Below are 24,188 nucleotides of genomic sequence, written 5' to 3' on the forward strand. Positions count from 1 at the left end.
GCTGAAGTCGGACGCTTAACCGACTGCGCCACCCAGGCGCCCCTCCTATTTCTAATTAATAAGCCTTATAGACTACCAGATTTTGGAAAGTATTGCTATGTGCTGCGAAGAAACCTTTATCCTCTAAAAAAATCTAATTTTCATATCTTCTAAAGTAATTTGTTACTGTGGTAAATAATATAAAAATGACATCTCAGGTTTCAGAAGAGTCTTAATACATACGTGCTCTAGTTGTTAAGCCAGAAGGGGACAAGTGTCACTTGCTCTGTTCACAGGAGACCAAGGTTAAAAATATAACCAATGACCTAGCGCTTAAGAGTTAAATTACCTAATTTTTCTAAAAAAACAAAACAAAACACTAAAAGATGGGAGACAATAGCATAAAATTTGGATTGTTTATAGAAAGACTCTCCATTAAATGATACTCAAAAGCTGATTAAGACTGATTGCTCCCAGGGCAACGATGGCAACTCACATACAGTACAGTAAGAAATGTGTCCCTTGAGCTGTCGAACATAGAGGCCCTGAGAAAGAGATCCCAGGGAACTGGGGGACAAGAGGAGAAGAATTACCACTGTGTAACCTTCTGTTCTGTTTGAATCTTGAAACGTATACATGTTATTACTTATTCACAAATAATTAAAATTAAAAACTGTAAACCGCTTTAATTACTTGCAATTATCTAATCCTTCCTATTTCTTATTTTAAGTTACTAAATCCCACTCTTCTTCCCAGTAAACCTGACTTCAGAAAGTCACCATAGCATCTCAACTTCTGCATTTCCTTGTTTTTTGTTTGTCTGTTTTTTAAGCAGTCTCCATGCCCAGTGTGGGGCCTGAACTCACAACCCTGAAATCAAGAGTCACATGTTCTACCAACTGAACCAGCCAGATACCCCTCAACTTTGGCATTTTCAATAAAATACCAGCACATCCACAAACCACTAACCGCCTGAGTTATTTTTATTGTAATGCTCTTTGAATCCACAGGATTAACACTCAGTTTGGTAATTATTTACAGGGTGTCTTATGATACCGATCAACTATTTTATGTATGTCTGGCAATGTCCCAAATAGTCAAAAGATCATTATGCTTTTGTATATTATCAGCATTCAGTAGGTATTCAATAAATTCTTGAATGATTTGACATCATAGCTATAAAAAAATTGAAATCTTTTACCCATTCTGGCAGTGTCACTTAATTTGCCAAATGGAAAACATTAGGTACAAAATAAGGCCTTTAGAAATAACCTAATTATTGGGACATCTGGGTGGCCCAGTCAGTTGAGCATCCAGCTCTTGATTTCATCTCAGGTCATGATCCCAGGGTCATGGGATCAGCCCTGCCATCAGGCTCTGTGCTGAGTGTGGAGCCTGCTTGAGATTCTCTCTCTCCCTCCCTCCCTCTGCCAATTTCCCCTGCTGACTCTCTCTAAAAAAATAAAAATGCATTAAAAAAAAAGAACTTAATTATGGATAAAGGTAAAATAAAGTACATCTTGTCAATAAAATATTGTGTACTTAGTAAAAACTAAAAATGTTGATTGAATGAGGGGTGTCTGGGTGGCTCAGTCAGTTAAGCAACCGACTCTTGGTTTTGGCTCAGGTTGATCTCACAGTTCACAAGATATAGCCCAGTACTATGCTATGCACTGACAGTATGAGCCTGCTTCAGATTCTCTCTCCTCCTCTCTCTGCCCCTCCCTGCTCACACTCTCTCCTCTCTCAAAGTAAATAAATAAACTTCAAAAAAAAAAAAAATGTTGAATGAGAAGATAAAACAGCAACAGTAAAAAATGCTTATGAAAATTGACGTATAAGTGGGAAAAACTGGGGCACATAACTATATTAAGATTTACAACTATGTTTAAAAAAAAAAAGATTAATACAAGAGTGCATCATCTAAAATGACTCCATTTAGGGGTGCCTGGGTGGCTCAGTTGGTTAAGTATCTGACTTCAGCTCAGATCATGATCTTGCGGTTTGTGAGTTAGAGCCTCACGTCGGACTCTAGGCTGATAGCTCCAAGCCTGGAGCCTGCTTCAGATTCAGTGTTTCCCTCTCTCTCTGTCCCCACCCCCCTTGTGCTCTGTCTCTCTCAAAAAATAAACATTTAAAAAAAAAAGTCATTTAAAATGTCTCCATTTATATAAAGTTCAAAAAACAGGCAAAACAAATTAATCTATGATGTTAGAAGGACAGTGATTACTTTGAAGTGAGGAGGGGTAGTAACTAGCAGGAGATTCCAGGAGAGTCACTAGGATGCTACTTATGCTGTTTCTTGATTTGACTGTTGTTACACTGATGTGTTCACTTTGTGAAAATCCACCAAGCTGCAACACTTAGCATTTATACTCTTATGTATACTTCTCTTAAAGTCTTATAACCCATATATAAAACAAAAGATAAAAATAAAATATACCCAAATGTTAATCATATTCAAGTAGCAGAATTATAGAACCTTTCATTTTTTCAATTAAAGTGACTTTCTGAAATAAATGTTTAGGTTGCCTTAAAACCCTTTCCAAAATAATTAAGAGGAAGTGCTTCCTATGTGCTACACCCTCATCAAAGCACTTTATATACACTAAATTATCCAATCTTCATAACAACCCTACAAAACAGGTGTGTCATTACTGTCATTTTAAAAGGGAAGAAACTGCAATACAGAGGTTGAGTAACTGTCCCAAGATAACACAGCTAATAAGCGCTAGAGACGTAACTTGCATCAAGGTACTCACGCTCCTAAGTTTATGTTCTGAAACACTATCCATCCATCTCTCTGATAAAACTTTACTTTTTTATAGTGAAAAAAAAATAGTAAAATAAGTTATCAAATCAATCTAAATCATTACTACTCTTATCACTATGTAGCTAGCTCTCTGTGCAGTCACATGCAAAAATACAGGAGCAAATTTGCATATTAGAGTAAATGGCATAATCCTGTGGAGTAATTAGAAGTTACCCAAAGCTTACAGAAGTGTACATTAGTAATATACCTCTCTTCTATTCTGTTCTTATCCATGAGAGGCTGCTTAATCCACTGGTTAACCAGTCTTTGTCCTTGAGGGGTTTTGCATTTATTTAGCAATGCAGCCAGAGACTGAGAGCCAGTGGTATCTTCAACAGAACCCTAGTAAACAAAAAACAAAAAAGAATAGCATGCTCATTAGTGAAAACTTTACTGTGCTACGCAAAATAATTAAATAATTTTGGGAACAAGAACACTTATATTCTTCAGATATTAAATGAGAAATTTGCACAGAAGTTCCTCTTCCTCAGCCGGCTTACTGTCAGGCTGGGGGTCAGTCTATACTACAGCACCTGAGTATTTTGAATCCACATAGTCAAAGTGGAGGCTTCAAGATGCCATCTCACATTTAGCCTATTTCCATTCTTTTATGATGTCCAAAGTGTGGTGACTCATTATGTCATCCTAACTCCTCTCTGGAGAACTGGGACTAACGGCCAGACCAAGCCCATTAAAGTCTTGAGTAAAGCAAACCAGTGATCAATTGCACATGAGAGACCCCCAGTTGTGTGAAAGTGTAGCCTGTGTCTCATGGTGCTTTAGAATGTGTGCATGTGTGTATAAATGCATGATACATACTCATATGTATTGCTATGGCCATATGTTGAAGGCCAACATAATTGGTAGACAGAGTCCATTAGAGGAAATGAAACAGTTGTCTTGGCTATTAAAGTAAGATGTGCAGGAGCGCCTGGGTGGCTCAGTCAGTTGAACATCTGACTCTGGGTTTCAGCTCAGGTCACGAGCTCATGGTTCATGAGTTTGAGCCTCATATCAGGCTCTGCGCTGCCAGTGCAGAGCCTGTTTGGGATTCCCTCTCCCCTCCTCCCTGTTTGTGTACGTTCTCCCTCTCTCTCAAAATAAATAAACTTAATAAAAAGGTTTCTGGGGAGCGCCTGGGGGGCTCAGTCAGTTAAGCGTGCAACTCTTGGTTTAGGCTCAAGTCATGATCTCACAGTTAGAACCCCACATCAGGCTCTGCACAGTGTGGAGCCTGCTTGGGATTCTCACCTCCCAACCCCCGCCCCTATCCAACTCATGCTTTCTTGCCTCTCTCTTTCAAAATAAACTTTAAAAAAAATATTTTTTAATTTATTTAAGTAAAATGTGTATAAAATAATTTTTTCTTAAAACAAAAAGCTCCTCGGGGCGCCTGGGTGGCTCAGTCGGTTGGGCGACTGACTTTGGCTCAGGTCATGATCTCACAGTCCGTGAGTTCGAGCCCCGCGTCGGGCTCTGTGCTGACAGCTCAGAGCCTGGAGCCTGTTTCAGATTCTGTGTCTCCCTCTCTCTCTGACCCTCCCCCGTTCATGCTCTGTCTCTCTCTGTCTCAAAAATAAATAAACGTAAAAAATTAAAAAAAATTAAAAAAAAAAAAAGCTCCTCTTCCTAAAATCAAACTTTCAACCTATTAATCTAGATTTTCTGCTGTGTATTTTCCCCCAAACCAAAATTACTTTGTAATTACTGTCGTTTTAGACATAAAACTTCCTAAAATTAATTTTTTAAGAACTGCTATTAATATAATAAAATTATTCATAAAGCCAGGACAAATACTATTTATATAGCTTGCACCTAGAAAAATATAATAATTTAAAGCTGCATGTCTACGTATGATATTTCAAAATATTTAAGCTCCTTAATAATATTCCTCAGCATAGAATAAAGGAAACATTTTTTAAGCATTAAGTTTTTTAAGACATGTTATTTTTTTTACCTGGAAAAGGTTAAGGGCTCTGACTGCTGCAATATCCAACCTCATGTACTGACTGAAGTCAAAAGTAGTCAGTTCAAACTGTCCAAAGTTTGAATCATCTGATAAGAGTTCTAAAAACTTGATTACTGCAGACAATGATGAAGCTGCAACCTAAGATTAAGAATTAAAAAAAAATTTAATTAAAGATTCTAGGGGTGCAGCTGGTTGAGTGTCCCAACTTCGGCTCAGGTTATGATCCCAGTTTGTGGATTTGAGCCCTGCACCGGGCTCTGTGCTGACAGCTTAGAGTCTGGAGCCTGCTTTGGATTCGTCTCCCTCACTCTCTAGAGTATATATAAAAACATATATAAACAAATCCTAGAGGTATTTAAAAAACAAATGGCAAAATGAAAATAAATTCTGAACACTATCATTTCCCTTTGTGTTCCTTCTCAATCCAAACCAAGAAAATCAGACAAAGTTTAAATAAATCTCTTAAGGTTAAAAAATTATTTTTAGAAAGTGAAAATTTACTGTTAGAATAGTATTATTTATAATAGCCAAAAGTAGAAATGACTCAAATGCCTATCAAGAGTAAAATGAATGAAGTTTGGCATGTTCACCCCTATGGAATACTACACAACCAAAGATATAAGCACAATCAACTGTGACACATGACAATATGGGTAAAACTTACAAACAATACTGAACAAAAGAAACCAGGCACAAAAGAATATAAACCATATGATTCCACTAACGTAAACTACAAAAACAGGCCAAACTAGTTTATGCTAGCAGAGGTAAGAACGATGGTTACCCTTGGGGTAATGACTGAAAGGAAGCCTAAAAAAGGTCTGAGGTCCTGATACTCTATTCTGCTTCACGGGTGCTGGTTATCTGGGGATCTGCAATTCATGAAAATTCAGTTATACACTTAGGATATATGCACTTTTCTACATGTATATTTAAATAATAAAAAATTTAAATAATCTGTTATTATTGTAACATAAGTAGTTCAGGACATCAAACCAACAGCCCAACGACAAATCCTACATATTAAAATATATTTGATACTAGACTTGTGAAATGTACCTGCTTTCCCTAACTGAAAACAGTCATCTACCTGTCCTTGACAAACTCCAGCACTGCACTTCCTGCAGTGTCATCAGGAAGCACAGATAAAAACTTTTTGTAGCCCTAAAAGCTTCACATTTTCAAGAGGTAAGTTTCTAATACCAGTATTACTGCTCACACATACTGGCTTTTGATTATGTTACACACACAAAAAGTAAAAGAATTACAGAGTTTATAGGAATTAAACTATTACATGATAAGCAATAACCACAAAATCATGACAATCATAACAGTCCCAGTTCATTCTAGTTTGAAATCTACTTTGGGAATTCTAAGTTTAACAGCTTGTCCTGTCTTTTTAAGTATACAACAGAATTTTCCACGTTACTTATCAGTGACCCACAAATATCCTGTCAAGAGCTTCCAATATTTTACCATAAAAATACATCTCAAGCCACACCGACCTCAAAAATTTGAACAAAGAAACACATCAACCACTGAAAATCCCATAAAAGTTACATTGTTTCCATATTCATTTCTACCACTACACATACATAATCTGCCAATTTTTTAGCCAAACTGTTTAAATGTAGTATTTATTATGCATTATGTGCTATATATATATACTTTCACTCTTATTCCTGATCTCCCCAACAATCCTTTAAGACCTATTATGTATTTAACAAATAATGAAACTGCCTCTCAGAAAGATAAAGTAATTGAGGCCCCTGGGTGGCTCAGTTGATTAGGCTTCAGCTCAGGTCATGATCTCATGGTTCATGGGTTTGAGCCACGTGTCAGGCTCTGTGCTGACAGCTCAGAGCCTGGAACCTGCTTCCAATTCTGTGTCTCCCTCTCTCTCTGCCCCACTCCTGCTTATGTTCTGTCTCTGTCTCTCAAAAATGAATAAACATTTAAAAATTTTAAAAAAAAGATGAAGTAATTTATTAAAGACTCTACAACTTGTACATTATAAAGCTCTGAACGGTCTTTTTCCCCCCTACAACCACTATGCTATCTCATCCACTTAAGTCACATTAATCAGGCTCTTTCCTGTGAAATCAATAAATCTCTTTCTTGCTCCAAGGATATATGTTATGTAAATATAATGCAATTATATTTAAGGTTATGTTTCAGTTTTTCTAATCATTTCCTCAAGTTTTTCAAAAGTTTAATCACAGTAAAAATAAGCTTAATTAATATCAGTGATTCACAGTTTACACTTTGGAGAGATATGAAAGAAGTAGCTTTCCAAAAGCCATGATTATAATTTAAGAGTAAATTCACATTATAATCCACATACCTGATTCTCCATTTCTGGCAAGACAGCACTATTCATCTGCTCTCCCTTTTTGCCTTTCAACAACCGGTTGAGGTCCTGATAAATATCTTTTGTAAAAAAGTCACCTCTTTTTCTTTCTGTGATCAGAATTCCTCCTCTCTGAATAACCTATTTTACAAAAAATACTTTAAATTACTTTGAGGAAAATAAAAAAATAAATGAGAAAAAATCATATCACTGACAAGTATAGTAAGAACAACTTAAATTATTGACCCACATTAAGTTTCTATACAATGTGCAAGACACTGGGAAGACATACATACTAACACATATTTTTAAAATCTATAAACTAAGTTGTCATGTAATTTAAAAGTATGTTCATATAAAGGTTTTTAAAAATAGCACCCCCACCCCAAAAATAGTCCCAATAGTAAAAACCTCTTAACAGAATAATACTTGTGGAAAGTTGTTTAGATACTATCTATGCTAACAATGCCCATTATATATTTCCTATTTCCCAAGCAGTTCTTATGGTATCTGAAGCCCACAAAAAGAAAAGAATCCTTCAAGGATACAATATCCCTTAAATACCTAAATAAATCATATACTTAAACAAACAGTATAATCAAACAGTATAATCAGAATTTTCTAAAAAGACTCAATGAAATAAGAGGCTAAAGTTCCCACTTAAACTATCTTAAACTGAAGATCTGCATCTTATTTATTTGATAAATCCATGCTAAATACAGTAATAAATTGGTTTTTTTTTAAGTGGACCTCAATCACATCCCCTCACAACTGTGAAAGCATTCCTTTCATCAGCTGTGATCCCTTCAAGATGGCATTCTGTTACTCTTTCAGGGAGGGAGGGAAGGAGGGAGGGAGGGAGGGAGGGAGGGAGGGAGGGAGGGAGGGAGAGAGGGAGGAAGGATCTGAAGTAAAACAAGAAACAACTTGTTCTACAATCCTCTTAAATATACAAAGTTTCTGTGAAAGATAAACATCAAGATAATCCTCAATATAAAACATTACTGTAATTAAATACAAAAATATTTGACTTTTAAATTATTTTTTTTCTTAAATAAAATAGCATGTTAATTAGAACCTTTCCTAGGCTTAGGTTCTCCATCACTAGACTTGATTCCCTTACCTGCCTCAGCTTTCCCATGTCTCCAGCAGTCTCTCCTCCTGGTAAAACACATTCCTTTGGTCCAATCTGAATTAGGAGAGCCTCCAGATTGGAGAACTGATCGTTATCAGGGAACTCACAAAGTCCTAGCTTCCTCTGTATGGAGTCAACATACCCAACACCGACCTGTCTTTGGCCATCAACTGTAGATATTTTAACACCCACAACACCAATGGAAGCTGACATATCGTTGTTACCAAAGAGAATGTCTTCAAACTGAGAAAGATTACCTGGAGAAGCCTTAACAAAAATAAACAAAAATTTTAAGAATTGTTGAATGCACTTAAAAAATTTCATAGCAAACAAGAGTTACCCAAAAAAAATTGTTCCTAACAATATATTCCAATTACTGTTGGAAAAAAAATTGCTTATGACAATATATTCCAATTACTATTACCTTATTTTCTATAAAGTATCCTCCCTAGTTTTCCAATTATTTTCAAGACACTTGGGCAAAAAAGATTTTCAGTTTGAAATCTGACAGCTGGAGGGGCGCCTAAGTCATTCAGTCAGTTAGGCATCCAACTCTTAATCTCTGCTCAGGTCTTAAGCTCAGGGTTTTGAGTTCAAGCCCCACATTGGGCTCTGCACCAGGTATGAAGCCTACTTGAAATTTGGCAGCTGGATTTATACACACACAATAATTAAGATATACAAATTGATAATCCTGTCAATTGTAAGCTTGAATTTCTACATCCTGCCAAAATGCCTACCTATTGGTTGCACATTGTATTTTCTCTGACTGGCTATACCACATAGGAGAGCAGTATCATTAGCTACAAATACTGACCTTGGAAAGTTAATTCTCTATCAATATATTTATCTGTAAAATGTAGAGACTGTTCTATATCAGTCATTTCAAAATAAAGGATCCTTGGCCTATTTTCAATATTTCAAAAAGATTAGAAATCTCTCTGTAAGACTGCACAAGTCAACTAAAGGGTCAAGTTTCTTCACTTTTGTGTCAAGTCAGTGGGTGACACTACATATTTCAACCTGATCAGAAGCTGATAGGAAGCCGTTAACATGAGGCATTTTCTGAGACAACTGACCACCCATGGTATTAAACAGGAGAGTCACCAAGAGTCCAATGACCACGGTGACAACCAAACTTAAGCAACCAATAGCCTTCAATAGTTTTTTTTTTTTTTAAACATTTATTCATTTTTGAGAGACAGAGGGCACGAGCAGAAGAGGGGCAGAGAGAAAGGGAGACACAGGATCTGAAGCAGGCTCCATGCTCTGAGCTGTCAGCACAGAGCCTGATGTTGGGCTCAAAGTCACGAACCATGAGATCAGGACCTGAGCCGAAGCCGGACACCTAACCAACTGAGCCACTCAGATGCCCCAACAGTTCTTGAAGGACTTTAGCATCATAATCATGATAATCATTGATTTTTCCATAAAATGACTCTAAATATCCTGTAACTATGGATTGTTGATTAAAATCCATTTCAAAAATGAAAAGGAAGGGGATGCCTGGGTGGCTCAGTCGGCTGAACATTTGACTCTTGATTTTGGCTTAGGTCATGATCACAAGGTCAAGATCAAGCCCCATATCGGGAGCCATGCTGAGTGTGGAGACTGCTTGGGATTCTTTCTCTCTCTATCTCTGCCCCCTCCCCTGCTAGCACTCTCTCTCCCTCACTCTCTAAAATAAAAAAAAATCAATTAAAAAAAATGAAATGGAGGGCTGGGTGCCTGGCTAGCTCAGTGAGTAGAGCATGTGATTCTTGATCTTGGGGTTGTGGTTTGAGCCCCATATTGGGTGTAGAGATTACTTTAAAATAAAATGTTTAATTTTTTTAAAAATGAAATGGAAAAACAGTGTTATCTTGCATTCAAATTTTAAAAGCACTGATTCAATTGCAAATGTAAACATCATATTTTTACATACATTTTTCAGATTTGCACATACAGGTTACAAAGCACACCTTTAAACTTTCAAAAGGGAATAGTAGCTAATAAAATTGGGTTCTTAAGGGTCCTTCAACATAAGACTGTTAATCTGTGAACTAGATTGTATCCAAGATCCTTTCCCACTCTGTACATACCATTGAGAACATGGGAAAGAAATCAATCATAAGAGACCAACTACTTTAAATATCACTAATATTTACAATAGAATCAAAAAGCTAAAAAATGTCTGGGGCAACTGAGTGGTTCAGTCGGTTAGGTGTCCGACCTCAGCTCAGGTCATGATCTCACAATCCGTAGGTTCGAGCCCTGCGTCGAGCTCTGTGCTGACAGCTCAGAGCCTGGAGCCTGCTTCAGATTCTGTGTCTCCCTCTCTCTGCCCCTCCCCTGCTCATGCTCTGTCACTCTCTGTCTCAAAAATAAATAAAAACATTTAAAAAAATTTTTTTTAAAGCTAAAAAATGTCATGATAAATCAGTTTTTGCAGCTTTAGATCTGAACTTCTTAAAATGTCAGGATTAAGATACCACCTTTTTAACCTGATAGACATATATTTGAAAAAAATCTCCCCCTGACTTAAAAGGTAGGAGTTAAAGTGAATTCATCTTGAAGGATTCTGAAAGGACACAGAGGAGTGAGGTATGATGGGATGATAATCATGGTAACCTCTTAAATTTAGGATTCTACATTTTGGTGTTATTACTAATTGAGTTCTGTGAAAAATGAAAAAACATCACTTTGTGGTACCTCAATTTTCTACTAAAATCTTTCAAGACACAGACTAAAACTCTTAGTAAAAGCCCTACTTTTCTCAGTAAAACACAAATGAAAATTCCCAGAAAACTCCATAATGTAGAATGCTAAATTCTCCCAGATATAATCTTCAGTAAATACAGACATACTTACAAAGGCAGGTGAGGGAAGGAGGACACAGTATGGAACATAGACTGAATGTTATATTTGAGGTAGTACCAAGATCAGATGTTTAGATATTCTATTAAACCTCACAAGAAAAAACTCACAGGACTTTCAAGTTGGAAAACATCATTAAAAACCTTCTAATTTTACTGTTTATGGAGAAACAGATACAGGAGATGGTTGGGAAATACACCAAGGACACCCAGAAGGGCAGAGGAGAAAAGAAATGAAATATGCGGACTATAAGCCCAAAGCACTGTCTCCCTTACCACACATTTATTCCCTTTCAAGAATAAATTGTAACTCCCCAACATTTTAACCATTCATTTGTTGCAGTATTTATTGAGAACCTACTCTGCAGGTTACAGAACCTGCAGGTGAACAACCAAAAACAGGATCTTACAGAATGGCAATGAAGACAGTCATTATATAAAATAAAATAGTGCTATCTCCATGAAGGCACAGAAGCGTGCATGTCAATAGTCCTTTCCAGGAAAAAAAAAAAAAAAGAAATAAGCCTTTCCAGGGACACCAAGAAATGATCATCATTAAACAAAGTCCCTGACTTACAAAAATTATAAACTTAATGGAAGAGAAAGGCACATACAAAGATACAAACATGTTACAGATGTGTAGGAGATATATGGCATACAGTAAATCTGGACGTTATTACTTTAAAAACAGTAAAATCAAATCTGTCTAATGCTGGCACTCAACTTTATGTAAAATCTATTTTATTATTTAGGTTTCAGGAATACTGACAAAGCTCAGAGTATTCATACTCATAATAACGATTTAGTGAATTTCAAAGTTGCTATTAAACTGTGATTTTAAAAACCGTATGCTAAAGAATATTAGTTTCTCAAATATTTTATTATCACAACCTGGTTAAAATATTAAAGCACACAGAATTCCCTCACATCTTTATTTTTTCTACTCTTAAAAATAACCAAATTAAAAAGGAAGATAATTACCTTAAATGCCAAATACCAATCATTCTCCTTCGAGGCCTTATTTCCAGCTCTATTCTTATAAACTTCAACTCTATACTGACGAACTAGAAGAAGATCTTTTACAAAAGACTCAAAATTCATTTTACTAAGCACAACACTCTCCAGAGTCTTTGTTCCTAAAGAAAAATATTAAAAATACATGTTACAGATTTAAGGATTTAAAGTAGTAACACAATGGTTCCCCCAAGCCACATTCTTCTCCCAGTGATTCATTTCTTCAATAAACTGTTTACCAAGCCCTTATTACATATCTGAAGGACTTTGGTAGTTGAAGGGTATAAAATGAACAGATATGGCTCTTCTGCTTTCATGGAACCTACACATCAAAATAAAAAATTAAGAACCTACACATCTATAATTACATGGGGCGCCTGGGTGGCTCAGCTGGTTGAGCAGCCAATTCTTGGTTTGGGCTCAGATCGTGGTCTCGTGGTTTGTGGGTTTGAGCCCCGCGTTGTGCTCTGTGTGCTGATAGTACAGAGCGTGCTTGGGATTCTCCTTCTGTGTCCCTCCCCCACTAGCTCTCTTTCTCTCTAAATAAATAAACATTAAAAACAAAGAGTCTTATAACTATATCATATTTGTATGAAATTAAACTTTTCCGAAAAGGTCCATAAAAACAAATTAGTCATTATTCATTGCAAAATGTTCTAGGTAACACAGATCAAAACTCAAAGGTTCGAAAAAGTACAGCAAGGTGGGAATGCAAACTGGTGCAGTCATTCTGGAAAACAGTATGGTGGTTCCTCAAAAAATTAAGAATAGAACTACTCTTTGACCCAACAACTGCACTACTAGGTATTTACCCAAAGGATACAGGAATGCTAATTCAAAGGGGCACACACACACCCCCAATGTTTATAGCAGCACTATCGACAACAGCCTAAGTATGGAAAAGGTCCCAAATGTCCATCAACTGATGAATGGACAAAGATAACGTGGTATACGTACACAATGGAGTATTACTCGGCAATCAAAAAGTAGGAAATCTTGACATTGGCAACAATGTGGATGGAAGTAGAGTTTTGCTAAGTGAAATAAGCCAGTCAGAGAAAGACAAAAATCATATGATTTCACTAATGTGTGGAATTTAAGATACAAAACGGATGAACATAAGAAAAGGGAGGCAAAAATAATATAAAAAACAGAGAGGGAGACAAACCATAACAGACTCTTAAATACAGAGAACTGAGGGTTGCTTGAGGGGTGTTGGGTGAGGGGATGGGCTAAATGAGCATTAAGGAGGGCACCTGGGATGAGCACTGAGTGTTAGATGTAAGTGATGAATTACTAAATTCTATTCCTGAAATCATTATTATACTATTAAACTAACTTGGTTTAAATTTTAAAAAAAGGAAAAAAAAGTACAGCAAAAAGGAGACTTCCCTTTCACACTGATCCCCTACACATAGAGTTCAGCCAAGTACCATCAGTTTATAAAATATATTTCCAGTGTGCCTGGGTGACTCAGTGGATTAAGAGTCCAGTTTCAGGGGCGCCTGGGTGGCTCCATTGGTTAAGCATCCGACTTCGGCTCAGGTCATGATCTCACAGTCTGTGAGTTCAAGCCCCACGTCGGGCTCTGAGCTGAGCGCTCAGAGCCTGGAGCCTGCTTCCGATTCTGTGTCTCCCTCTTTCTCTGTCCCTCCCCCACTCATGCTCTGTCTCTCTCCTTCTCTCAAAAATAAATAAACGTAAAAAAATATATATATATGAAGAGAGTCTCAAAATTTAAAAAAAAAAAAAAAAAAGTCCAGTTTCAGCTCAGGTCATGATCTCATGGTTTGTGGGTTTGAGCCCCGCGTCAGGCTCTGTGCTGACAGCTCAGAGCCTAGAGCCTGCTTCAGATTCTGTGTCTCCCTCTCTCTGTGCCTCCCCGTTCACACTGTCTCTCTCAAAAATAAACATTAAATTTTTTTAATATATTTCCAAACACAGGCCATGCACACACAAACATTACTTTGTTCCTCTCTTACATCAATGGTTGCAAACTACAAACAGTGCTCTGTATCTTGGCCTTTTTTTTTAACCTAATATATTTTGGAGATTGTTCCATCACTACATAATCCGCTTCTTTCTGTTTATAGCTACAAACATTCCATTGACTCTGAGGATGTACTATAATTTAGTCTCTTACTGATGAACATATAGGTTGTTTCCAGTCTCTATTACAATGCTGTATGAATAATCTTGTACATGCTTCACTCTCCAATATGAGTACATCTGTAAGGTAAAGCCCCATAACTGGCTTTTATCAAAGAATACAGTGATTTTGATAAATATTGCCAGACTATTCCCTTTGGTTGGCTGTGTAAATTAACACTATCATCCATAAAGTATGAGTGCCTTTATTTCCCCTATCCAAGCAACACAGAGTTTTCAAACTTTCTGGTCTTCATCTCAGATTACTGGTTCTGAGCTAGGAATAATCTTGCTTCTCTAGCAGACATTTGCCAAAGCCTGGGGACATTTGGGTTGTCAACTGAGGGAGGGAGGACAGCAGAGTACTAACGGAATCGCATGGGTAAGGCAGGGGTGCTGTTAAACTTGCACAGGATACAGGGGCACCTGGGTGGCTCAGTTGGTTAGGCATCCAACCTCAGCTCAGGTCATGATCTCCCATGATCTGCACCGACAGATAAGAGCCTGGAGCCTGCTTCGGGTTCTGTGTCTCCCTCTCTCTCTCTCTCTGCCCCTCCCCTGTTCACACTCGGTCTCTCTCTCAAAAATAAAAATATTTTTTAAAAAATTTTAACATGCACAGGATAGCCCCTCACAACAATAATTACTCAGTCCAAAATACCAATAGTGCCAAGGTTAAGAACTCTTACTAGAAAAGTGTCCCACCTTAGTTTTGATTTGCAATTGTCAATTTCTTACAAAATTAATAAAATCACTCACACCATCAAATTGAATAAAAATTCAATTTTCTTATAATAACAGGTAATACCAGTGATAATACCACTTAAAAGTATTTAAGGGGCCCCCTGGGTGGCTTAGTCAGTTGAACATCCGATTCTTGATTCCAGCTCAGGTCAATATCCCAGAGGCCTGAGATCAAACCCTGCATTAAGCTTCACACTGAGCATGGAGCCTGCTTAAAAATTCTCTCCCTCTCCCTTTGCTCCCTCCCCTGCTCTCTCTCTCTCTCTCTCTCTCTCTCTCTCTCAAATAAAAACTAAAAAGTAAGGTGCTCGCTTCGGCAGCACATATACTAAAAACTAAAAAGTAAGTAATTCAGAATAGGGATGCCTGGGTGGCTCAGTCAGTTGAGCATCCAACTCTTAATTTAGGTTCAGGTCATGATCTCACGGTTCATGAGTTCGACCCCTGCATCTAGCACTCAATTCTTAGCAGAGCCCACTTCAGATCTTCTGTACCCCCCCTCTGCCCCCCCCAACTTGTGCTGTCTCTCCCTCCCTCTCTCTCTTAAAAAGAAGCATTTTTAAAAAATAATAGGGATGCATGGGTGGCTCAGTCAGTTAAGCATCCGACTTCTGCTCAAGTCATGATCTCACAGTTCCTGGGTTCAAGCCCCATGTTGGGCTCTGTGCTGACAGCTCAGAGCCTGAAGCCTGCTTTGGGTTTCTGTGTCTCCCTCTCTCTCTCTCTCTGTCCCTCCCCAGCTCACACTCTGTCTCTATCAAAAATAAATAAACATTTTTTAAAATTTCTTTTAAATAATAGATCATGTGAAGTATAAATATCAAATACAAATAAGCATGAAGATTAAATGACATAATTCAACTGTTTTGTACACCTAAACACAGCTAATATTCCCAACATTTCTTCATTAGTTGTAAGTACTAGTATTAGATATAAGTTATTAGTATAAGAATCCCCACTGTCTGCCACCCTCAAAAAGGGCTCAAATCTTGCCTAAGGTTCTTCCCTAGAACATTCCTCGTCATCTCATCCAGGACTGACAAACAACTATTTACAGGGACCAGGCCAGGTATCAAATGAGCAAAGGAAGCCAAAGAAAGAGAACAACAGAGCTGACATGACAAGTGGCTTCAAAAGAGATCATATAGAGTGGTGGGAACAGTGACAAAACAAGGAAAGCACATGAGAGTAAAGGAGGAATCTGGAACACATCAGAGAGCAGCCACTCAGCTCCAAACCCACTGCTTTGCTGCGGGGATATTCACACCCAGAGTTTTCAACTGGGCAGACTTTTCAAAAGCAGCTCAAAATATGATTTTTTTTCATGAAATGTCCCAATGTTTAAAATACAGGCAATCAGTTCAAACGTACAGCAAAACACTATTTAGGCCACCAGTCTTCAACTCAGTCACATTTTTCTTAGACTTGAATAGATTGCTGTTTCTCTAGCTTACATTTAGAAAGCAAGCTGCATGAAAATTATGTTTACTCTATACTCCCATTCAACAACGCCTGTACTCACACTTCTCAGAGGCATCCTCCAAAACGAAGGCCTCCAGCCTGCAACAGACTCACATCTCCTAACTAACACTCACTCACGATGAGAACCTGAGTGGAATGGTAGGTCCCATTTAAATTATTTCCTGGTTTTGCCTAGCACTCATTCCACTTTGCCCAAAACTCTCTGGTGTTTTGTTTTTTTAATTTTCTTTTTAACATTTATTCGTTTTTGAGAGACAGAGAGAGACAGAATGCAGGTGGCGGAGGGGCAGAGAGAGAGGGAGACACAGAATCAGAGGCAGGCTCCAGGCTCCAGGCTGTCAGCACAGAGCCCGAGGTGGGGCTCGAACTCACGGACCCGTGAGATCATGACACAAGCTGAAGGACACTTAACTGACTGAGCCACCCAGGCGCCACTCTCTCTTTTTTTTTTAAGTTTGTTTATTTTGAGAGAGAGAGAATGAGTGGGGGGAGGGCAGAGAGAGAGAGAGAGAGAGAGAGAGAGAGAGAGAGAGAGAATCCCAAGCAGGCTCCATGCTGTCAACAGAGCCCAACCATGGGGCTCAATCCCACCAACCAGAAGACAATGAGCTGAGCCAAAATCAAGAGCCAGACCCTCAACTGACTGAGCCACCCAGGTGCCCCCCCTCTCATTTTTAATACTAAAAGTCCCATGTTCCAGGAGCCCTCTCAATCCCAAGAAAACTAGAATGATTGGTCACCCTACCAACCCATCCAGTTGAATTCCACATGAGTAATATTATTCATGATGAAACATCATTAAAATAAGGGAAAAAATTTTGCTCAAGGAAAGCACTGACACAAAAATCACAGAGGAATTTCTCCCAAAGACACTTATAAACACCACTGTGAAGATTATCAGCAACTTCCAATAAATACAATGAATTTAAAAAATACTGCTTTTCAAATCTTCCTTTACATTTTAGAAGACAAAATGTAAAGTCTAACTCAGCAAAAACAATTCTAAGAGAGGGGAAAAAAAATCATCAGTCTGGCAAAATTCTGAAACAGCTCTTAAATTATCAACCCAGTACGATGTGTCAGCAGAACTGTCTGGCCAGTACAGGGTTTTTAAAGCCTCTGAAATTGAATGCTATCACCAGATGAACAAGCACTCTCAGATCCACAAGCCCCACCACTCCCTATTAACATTCAACTACTTTGCACATCAATGTTATCTACTTGGCTCTAGGTAGAAGGAATCCGGTCAAGTCTTTCAACCTCTTTCAACCGACAAATTCAACAGAACACAGGTTCACAACAGCGGTGATTTCTTAAGAGTGGGTGGGGTGAAGAGACAAATGAGGTAATTCCCCTCCCCCCATGGCCTCCCCTACCTCCATTGCTAAGGTACAGAAGAGCTGCCCAACTGCCAAGGTTATCCTCCAAAGATACTATTTCTCTCAAAGGAGTTTTTGTGACATACTGGGTGGCAGTGCATTTTAAGTCTTATTTACTGACAGGCATCTAAAATACAGCTACTCGGGGTGCCTGGGTGGCTCACTCGGTTAAACATCTGACTTCAGCTCAGGTCATGATCTCCTAGTTCGTGAGTTTGAATCCCGTGTCAGGCTCTATGCTGACAGCTCAGAGCCTGATGCCTGCTTCGGATTCTGTGTCTCCCTCTCTCTCTCTGCCCCTCCCCTGCTCATGCTTTTGCTTTCTCTCTCTCAAAATAAACAAATAAACATTGTAAAAAAATAAAATAAACACAACTAATCAGATGGGAGGTAAAACTGACCTCCTTGCATGAAATAAGGGACAGAAAGCTACCCAGCCTCCACCTGGGATACAGCAGAAGGAACAGCCTCATGTTCATACAAGATTCTTCTCTTCAGGAATAATTTGGAGCCCCCAACCTCATTCAGCTGACAATTACCATGTGTCTGCTACACGTGGGCACTGTGCCAGGTGCTGGGATTCAGAGGAAGACACTGGTTAAAACACAGTTCCTGCCCTCTAGGAGCTTTCAGTCTACTGGGATAGATGGGCAATATGGTAGAATACATGTCGTGTCTAGGGTAGGAAGAAAGCCTCAGGTCAGGGAACACCTAAGAGGCACAGCTAACCAGACCATCTTAACGTGGGAATCAAAAAAGACTTCCAAAAGGAGACGCTTTCTAAGCTGAGATCTGACAACAAAAGAGGCAAAAGGCTAAGTAATTTTCTTTTTCAGTGATTCAGATTCCTAATCTACAAATTGGGAGCTAGGTACTAACCCATCTCACAGGGCTTTATTACAATAATGTTATCACTAGATGTTGAAAATTAAAAGTAGCTAAGAAGTTGCAACTAAGTCTAAATGCTAATAGAATGAACCAGACAGAAGAAAGGATCAACAGAAAGCCACATCTGAGAAGTGGGGATGGGATCCAGACCATAGCAAAAGGCCACCTCCTCAATGACACAACAGGGAAGGAAAGAAGGTACAGATGACATTAAAAAGTATAAGTTCAAGGGATGCCTGGGTGGCTCAGTAGCTTAAGCATCCAACTCTTGATTTAGGTTCAGGTCATGATCTTGTGGTTTGTGGGTCCGAGCCCAACATTGGGCTCTGCACTGTCAGTAGGATTCTCTGTCTCCCTCTCTCTGCACCTAACTCACTCATGTGTGCTCACTCTCTCAAAAATGAATAAAATTTTTAAAAAAGTATAGGTTCAGGAAATAACCCAAATGTCTGTGAACTAGCAAATGGATAAAAACAAGATACAGTATATCCATACAATGGATCATTATTTGGCAATAAAAAGAAATGAAGTACTAATAGCAGTGATGAATCTTAAAAATATTTCTAAGGGAAAGAAGCCAGTCATGAAAGACTACATATTTTATGGTTCCATTTTTATGAAATGTGCAGAATAAGCGAATCTAGAGAGAATGCAGGTTAGTGGTTGCCTAGGTTTGGGAGAACAGGAGAGGGTGGAAGGGGTGGGGAGTGACTGCTACTAGGTACAGGTTTATTTTGGGGGCTGACAAAAAATGTTTTATTTTTTTTTATTTTTTTTTATTTATTTTTTTTTAACGTTTTTATTTTTGAGACAGAGAGAGATAGAGCATGAACAGGGGAGGGGCAGAGAGAGAGGGAGACACAGAATCTGAAACAGGCTCCAGGCTCTGGACCTGTCAGCACAGAGCCCGACGCGGGGCTCGAACTCATGGACCGTGAGATTATGACCTTAGCCGAAATCGGATGCTTAACCGACCGAGACACCCAGGCGCCCCCAAAAAATGTTTTAAAATTTACTATGGAAGCACCTGGCTGGTTCAGTCAGTAGAGCAGACAACTCTTGATTTCAGGGTCTTGAGTTCGAGTCCCATGTTGGGTACATACATTACTTTAGAAAGTAAATATAAATAAATAAAATGTGCCATGTGTAATGGTTTATTACAAAAACCACGGATTTGTAAAAATAAAAACAATCTGAATCGTTTACTTTAAGTGTGTAAATCATATTGTATATTAATAATATCTCAACAAATCTGTTTTACCTAAAGTATAGGTTTAAGGGCAGGAAATTGAGGGACTTCTCGTCTAAGGATTTCTATTTTCTCTAGTCAAAAACAAGTTCAACTGCTCAATAATATGGGAAAAGGTCACAGGGTCCAAGATTTGTAGAGTGCAAGTACACGTGGTCCTCATCATGCCTTACAGTTCTGCAATAAGCAATGATGCCTAGAAACATAACTAACCTTAACTTGATCAGGTTTCCAGGTGGAACAGAGAAACAAAGAAAAAGGTTTTTTTAACCCTTTAACATTATGCATAGTATTAAATTGAAGGAAAATTCCTCCCAAGAAACAAGTATTGGCAGCCTTACACCAACGATGACACATTATTGGGAGGCCTACGTGGCTCAGTCAGTTAAGCAGCTGACTCTTGATTTTGGCTCAGGTCATGATCTCACAGTTCATGAGTTCGAGCCCCACATCAGGCTCTGTGCTGGCAGTGCAGAGCCTGCTTGGTATTCTCTCTCCTCTTTCTGCCCCTCCCTTGCTTACATGCATGCTCTCTCTCTCTCTCAAAATAAATAAATAAACTTAAAAAAAAAAAATCAAGGTGCATCTGGGTGGCTCAGTCAGTTAATCATCTGACCCTTGGTTTAGGCTCAGGTCATGATCTCACAGTTCATGAGTCCGAGCCCCATTTTGGGCTCTGGGCTGACAGTATGGAGTCTGTTTGGGATTCTCTCTGCCTCTCCCCCACTGGCTCTCTGGGTCTCAAAATAAATAAACTTCAAAAAAAAATTTTTAATAATAAATAAAACATTATTTAAAAAGATCTTCAGTTACACTGCATCCTGCATAGTGAAAACTGCAAGACATCAGCTTTGAAGATCTACAGCACATTTTTGCTTTTGAGTCCCTTCCTCTTCCAGTTGTTTCAGCTGATTTCTAGTAACAAATGACTGATCTTTTTGTAACTATTATCCTATACAAACATATATTAGGACAATCATTTACCTAAAATGTGTATTTGGCATAAATGTCTAACATAAGAACTAGATCCTTAGGAATAACCCATTTACTTGCTAATCTCTGAAAAGTTAAATTCACCTGTTTTTAAAGTTTATTTATTTAGAGAGAGACCATGCACACGCACACAATCAGGAGAGGTCAGAGAGAAGGAGGGAGAGAATCCCAAGCAGGCTCCATGCTGTCAGTGCAGAACCAGATGCGGGGCTCAATCCCAAAAACCCATGGCATGGGATCATGACCTGAGCAGAAACCAAGAGTCAGACACTTAACCAAACTGAGCCACCCAGGGCCCCAAGTTAAATTCACCCTTAATGCCATTCTCAGCATGACTAAGAGGAGGTGACAGTCTAGGTTACTCTATTCTTAGAAATGTGCCCAGTAAACACATTTCAACCTTCAAGAGCAATAAAAGGAATATTTTTGTTTTTTAAAAGCCTACACTCCAGTATAAAAGATTCCTGGATATTTATACTAAACTTCCTTCCCAATAAATGGGTATAATGCTTAATATCCATTATTCCTTTCATAATCTAAAATAGAAAAACTATTAGAATCATTAACAGGTGCATAGAAAAATCAGTGATTCAATGTACACAAACATACAAGTATGTTTAGAACTTTTTACATCATTTTAAATGCTTAAACTATTCTACACTGCATAATACAAAAATAAGAGAGTTAAGTGCACTAGTCTGGAAAAACTTTAAAACTGGAAAGCAATTTAGACCATCGTTAACTATGAAGCCATCCATAATGATCTCTGGCTGGTCTTCATTGATCCCAACACCTCTACTCTTGCCCCTTCTAACAACCCCCACCCTACAGCCAAATGATCCAACATATCACTTCACCTTTTACTTAAGTCATCCAACTTCTCAGGGACCTACAGCATAAAATTCCAACAACTCAGTACAACATAAAGAGCCTTTCATCATCTGATCCCATCCACCTGAGCCACCCTCCTCAGGGTTTTCTGCTCTAGCAACAGCAATCTGCCTCTTTTCAGATCCTCTCCGCTGCAAACACCCGGTCCTTCAAGACTCAAGTGAAATTCAGCTTCTCATGCAGTGCTTCTGAGGTCTCCAATCTTTGGCATTCCTGCCTTTTTGTCTCTTCAACTTGCTACGGAGCACACCTCCACAATTTTTCTCAGTGAACTGTTATTTCTGCCTTGCTCTCCACCACAAAGATCTCTGTGAAGGCAGGGATACCGTCTTTCCCAGTGTCCATAACCCTGCGTGATACAGCAGCACTCAACAAATTTTTGTCTAAGGAATAAAACATCCTTTTTGTCAATAACATCCCATCTGCATGTGACAAAAGTAGCACTAGAAGCTACGACTCCTCACTCCTGCCAGAATGCTCTTTCCATCATCAGAATGGAGCCAGGCAGCAAAGATCAACACACAACATCTAGAACATATAGCTCACATAGGGTGAGAAGTTTGTATGTAGCCTTAGAGGGAGAGATGATGCTGGAGAGATGGGGCTGGGATTACAGAGGACATGGAGTGACGAACTGAGGCACAGACATACGTAACTAGCCCAAGGTCACACAGCTATTAAGTGGAGGATCGCGACTTGAATCCAGGCAATCTGGCTCGAAGCGAGGTTCTGACCACTTGGCAACAGTTACTGCCCATCAACAGTAACCCATTCCAGATCCCTGCACTGCGTGTGGGCAAAATCACACTGGTGACATAAAACGGTTTCCTAGACCACCTTCTATTTTAAATCTCACTCCTGGTCGGGAGTTGCGAGAAGATGCACAGGGCCAAGGCGGGGCGGCGGGCAGACACCCACGCGACTGCAGGGGATCAAGAAAGAACACTGTATTAAAACGCCTCGCCCAACGCCTGGCAGGCGGGACGCTCTCTCCGTGTCCGTTCTCCCTGTGTCCGTTGTTAGTTCAGGTATAGGGCCGCTGCAGAGGGACAGACTCAGGACGGAGGCAGGGCAGGGGCGGGTGGCGCCCCACTTGGCCAGGCAGCGGCCGCAGAAAGCGCCATCCCCGGGAGGCACCGACGTCTCCGCCCCCGTGCCTCCTCGCCCAAGAGTCGCACGCCGCCCATTGCCTGAGAGGAGCCCCCTCCGCAGGGTCCCCCGAGCCCGCGCCGTCCCCGCCCTCACCTGGCGGCCCTATGTACTTGACCACCCCCTGGGTCTTGAACACTTCTCGGGCGGCCAGCAGCGCGTCCTCGTGGTGCGCCGTGTAGAAGTCGCCCCGGTCGAAGAGGCGCACCGTGGTGGTCGGCTTCTCCGGCATGGTCTGGAAGAAGCGCACGAAGCCGATCTCGGCCGCGCTCTCCAGCTGCAGCGTCTCCTTCGGCAGCACCGCCATTTCGGAACCTCTCCACCGCCTGCCAGAAAAAAACTGCGCGACCCCGCACCCGCTAAGCTGTTTCCCGCCTCCCTTCCCTCCCTCCCGTGCGACGTCCGCCTCTGCGGAGTCACCCAATCAGCACCGAGCGCTGCATTTCGGTGGGTGGGAGTCCGCCGCGGCAGCCAATCACAAACGGACGCGGCCCAGCTTCCCGCGCACGCTGGTAACTGTCTACTGCGCATGCTTGAGCCTAGGTCGCGCGCCGACCCTGGCAGACAGCCATCGTTAAAAGATTTTAGGTCCTCGAGACTTTTTCTGCTGCATCCGAAAGGAATCCAGGTGGATAGATAACTAGGGAAGGCGGCCGGGTGGGACGTTTTGGCTCTCTTGAGTTTATTATGAACCCGGAAGTATGAGTGAGATCAGAAAGAAACTTGAAAACAAGGAAAAACTAGCCTTTCTTCCCGTCCTAATACATATTTTTTTTAACTGCACCCCTCTCTGAGCAGGGAGTAATGCTTAGAATCGTTGAATCATTATATTGTACACTTGTAACTAACGTAACACTGGAGTTATACTGAAATTAAAAAATAAAATCACCCCCTTTCCCTGTCTCCCTTTTCCTTTTTAAGCAAACTGCCAACATCAATATTACAGGTTTCTTCCGCAACCTCCTTATTGTTCTATATTAGCCATATTCTTTCTCGTTTCTCCTTGACTGATTCATTCATTTAAAAACATATTTATGTGGCCTTCTATGTGCCAGCCTCTTCTAGAATCTGAGGATCACTAGAAATGGAAAGAGAAAAACCACTGCCTTTGTTCAGTTTGTATTCTCATGAATGAATTCAGATGATATATT

General features: G+C 39.6%; 1 protein-coding gene across 1 annotated transcript in view; it reads right to left on the reverse strand.

The window, feature by feature from the left end:
* MSH2 (mutS homolog 2) overlaps positions 1-23,422 on the reverse strand; it is an 82,411-nt gene extending 58,989 nt beyond the window's left edge. The window contains exons 1-6 of the mRNA XM_025932036.2: positions 23,134-23,422; positions 12,082-12,236; positions 8,234-8,512; positions 7,105-7,251; positions 4,749-4,898; positions 3,000-3,133 (exon numbers count right to left, since the gene is read on the reverse strand). Of these exons, the coding sequence (XP_025787821.1) occupies positions 3,000-3,133; positions 4,749-4,898; positions 7,105-7,251; positions 8,234-8,512; positions 12,082-12,236; positions 23,134-23,344 (1,076 nt within the window). The 5' untranslated portion in view covers positions 23,345-23,422. The remainder of the gene's footprint in view (positions 1-2,999; positions 3,134-4,748; positions 4,899-7,104; positions 7,252-8,233; positions 8,513-12,081; positions 12,237-23,133) is intronic.
* Positions 23,423-24,188: the final 766 nt, after the last annotated feature.

The sequence above is a fragment of the Puma concolor genome, chromosome A3 (assembly GCF_028749965.1).
Source record: "Puma concolor isolate L17-30 chromosome A3, mPumCon1.1.hap2, whole genome shotgun sequence".
Taxonomy (NCBI): Eukaryota; Metazoa; Chordata; class Mammalia; order Carnivora; family Felidae; genus Puma; species Puma concolor.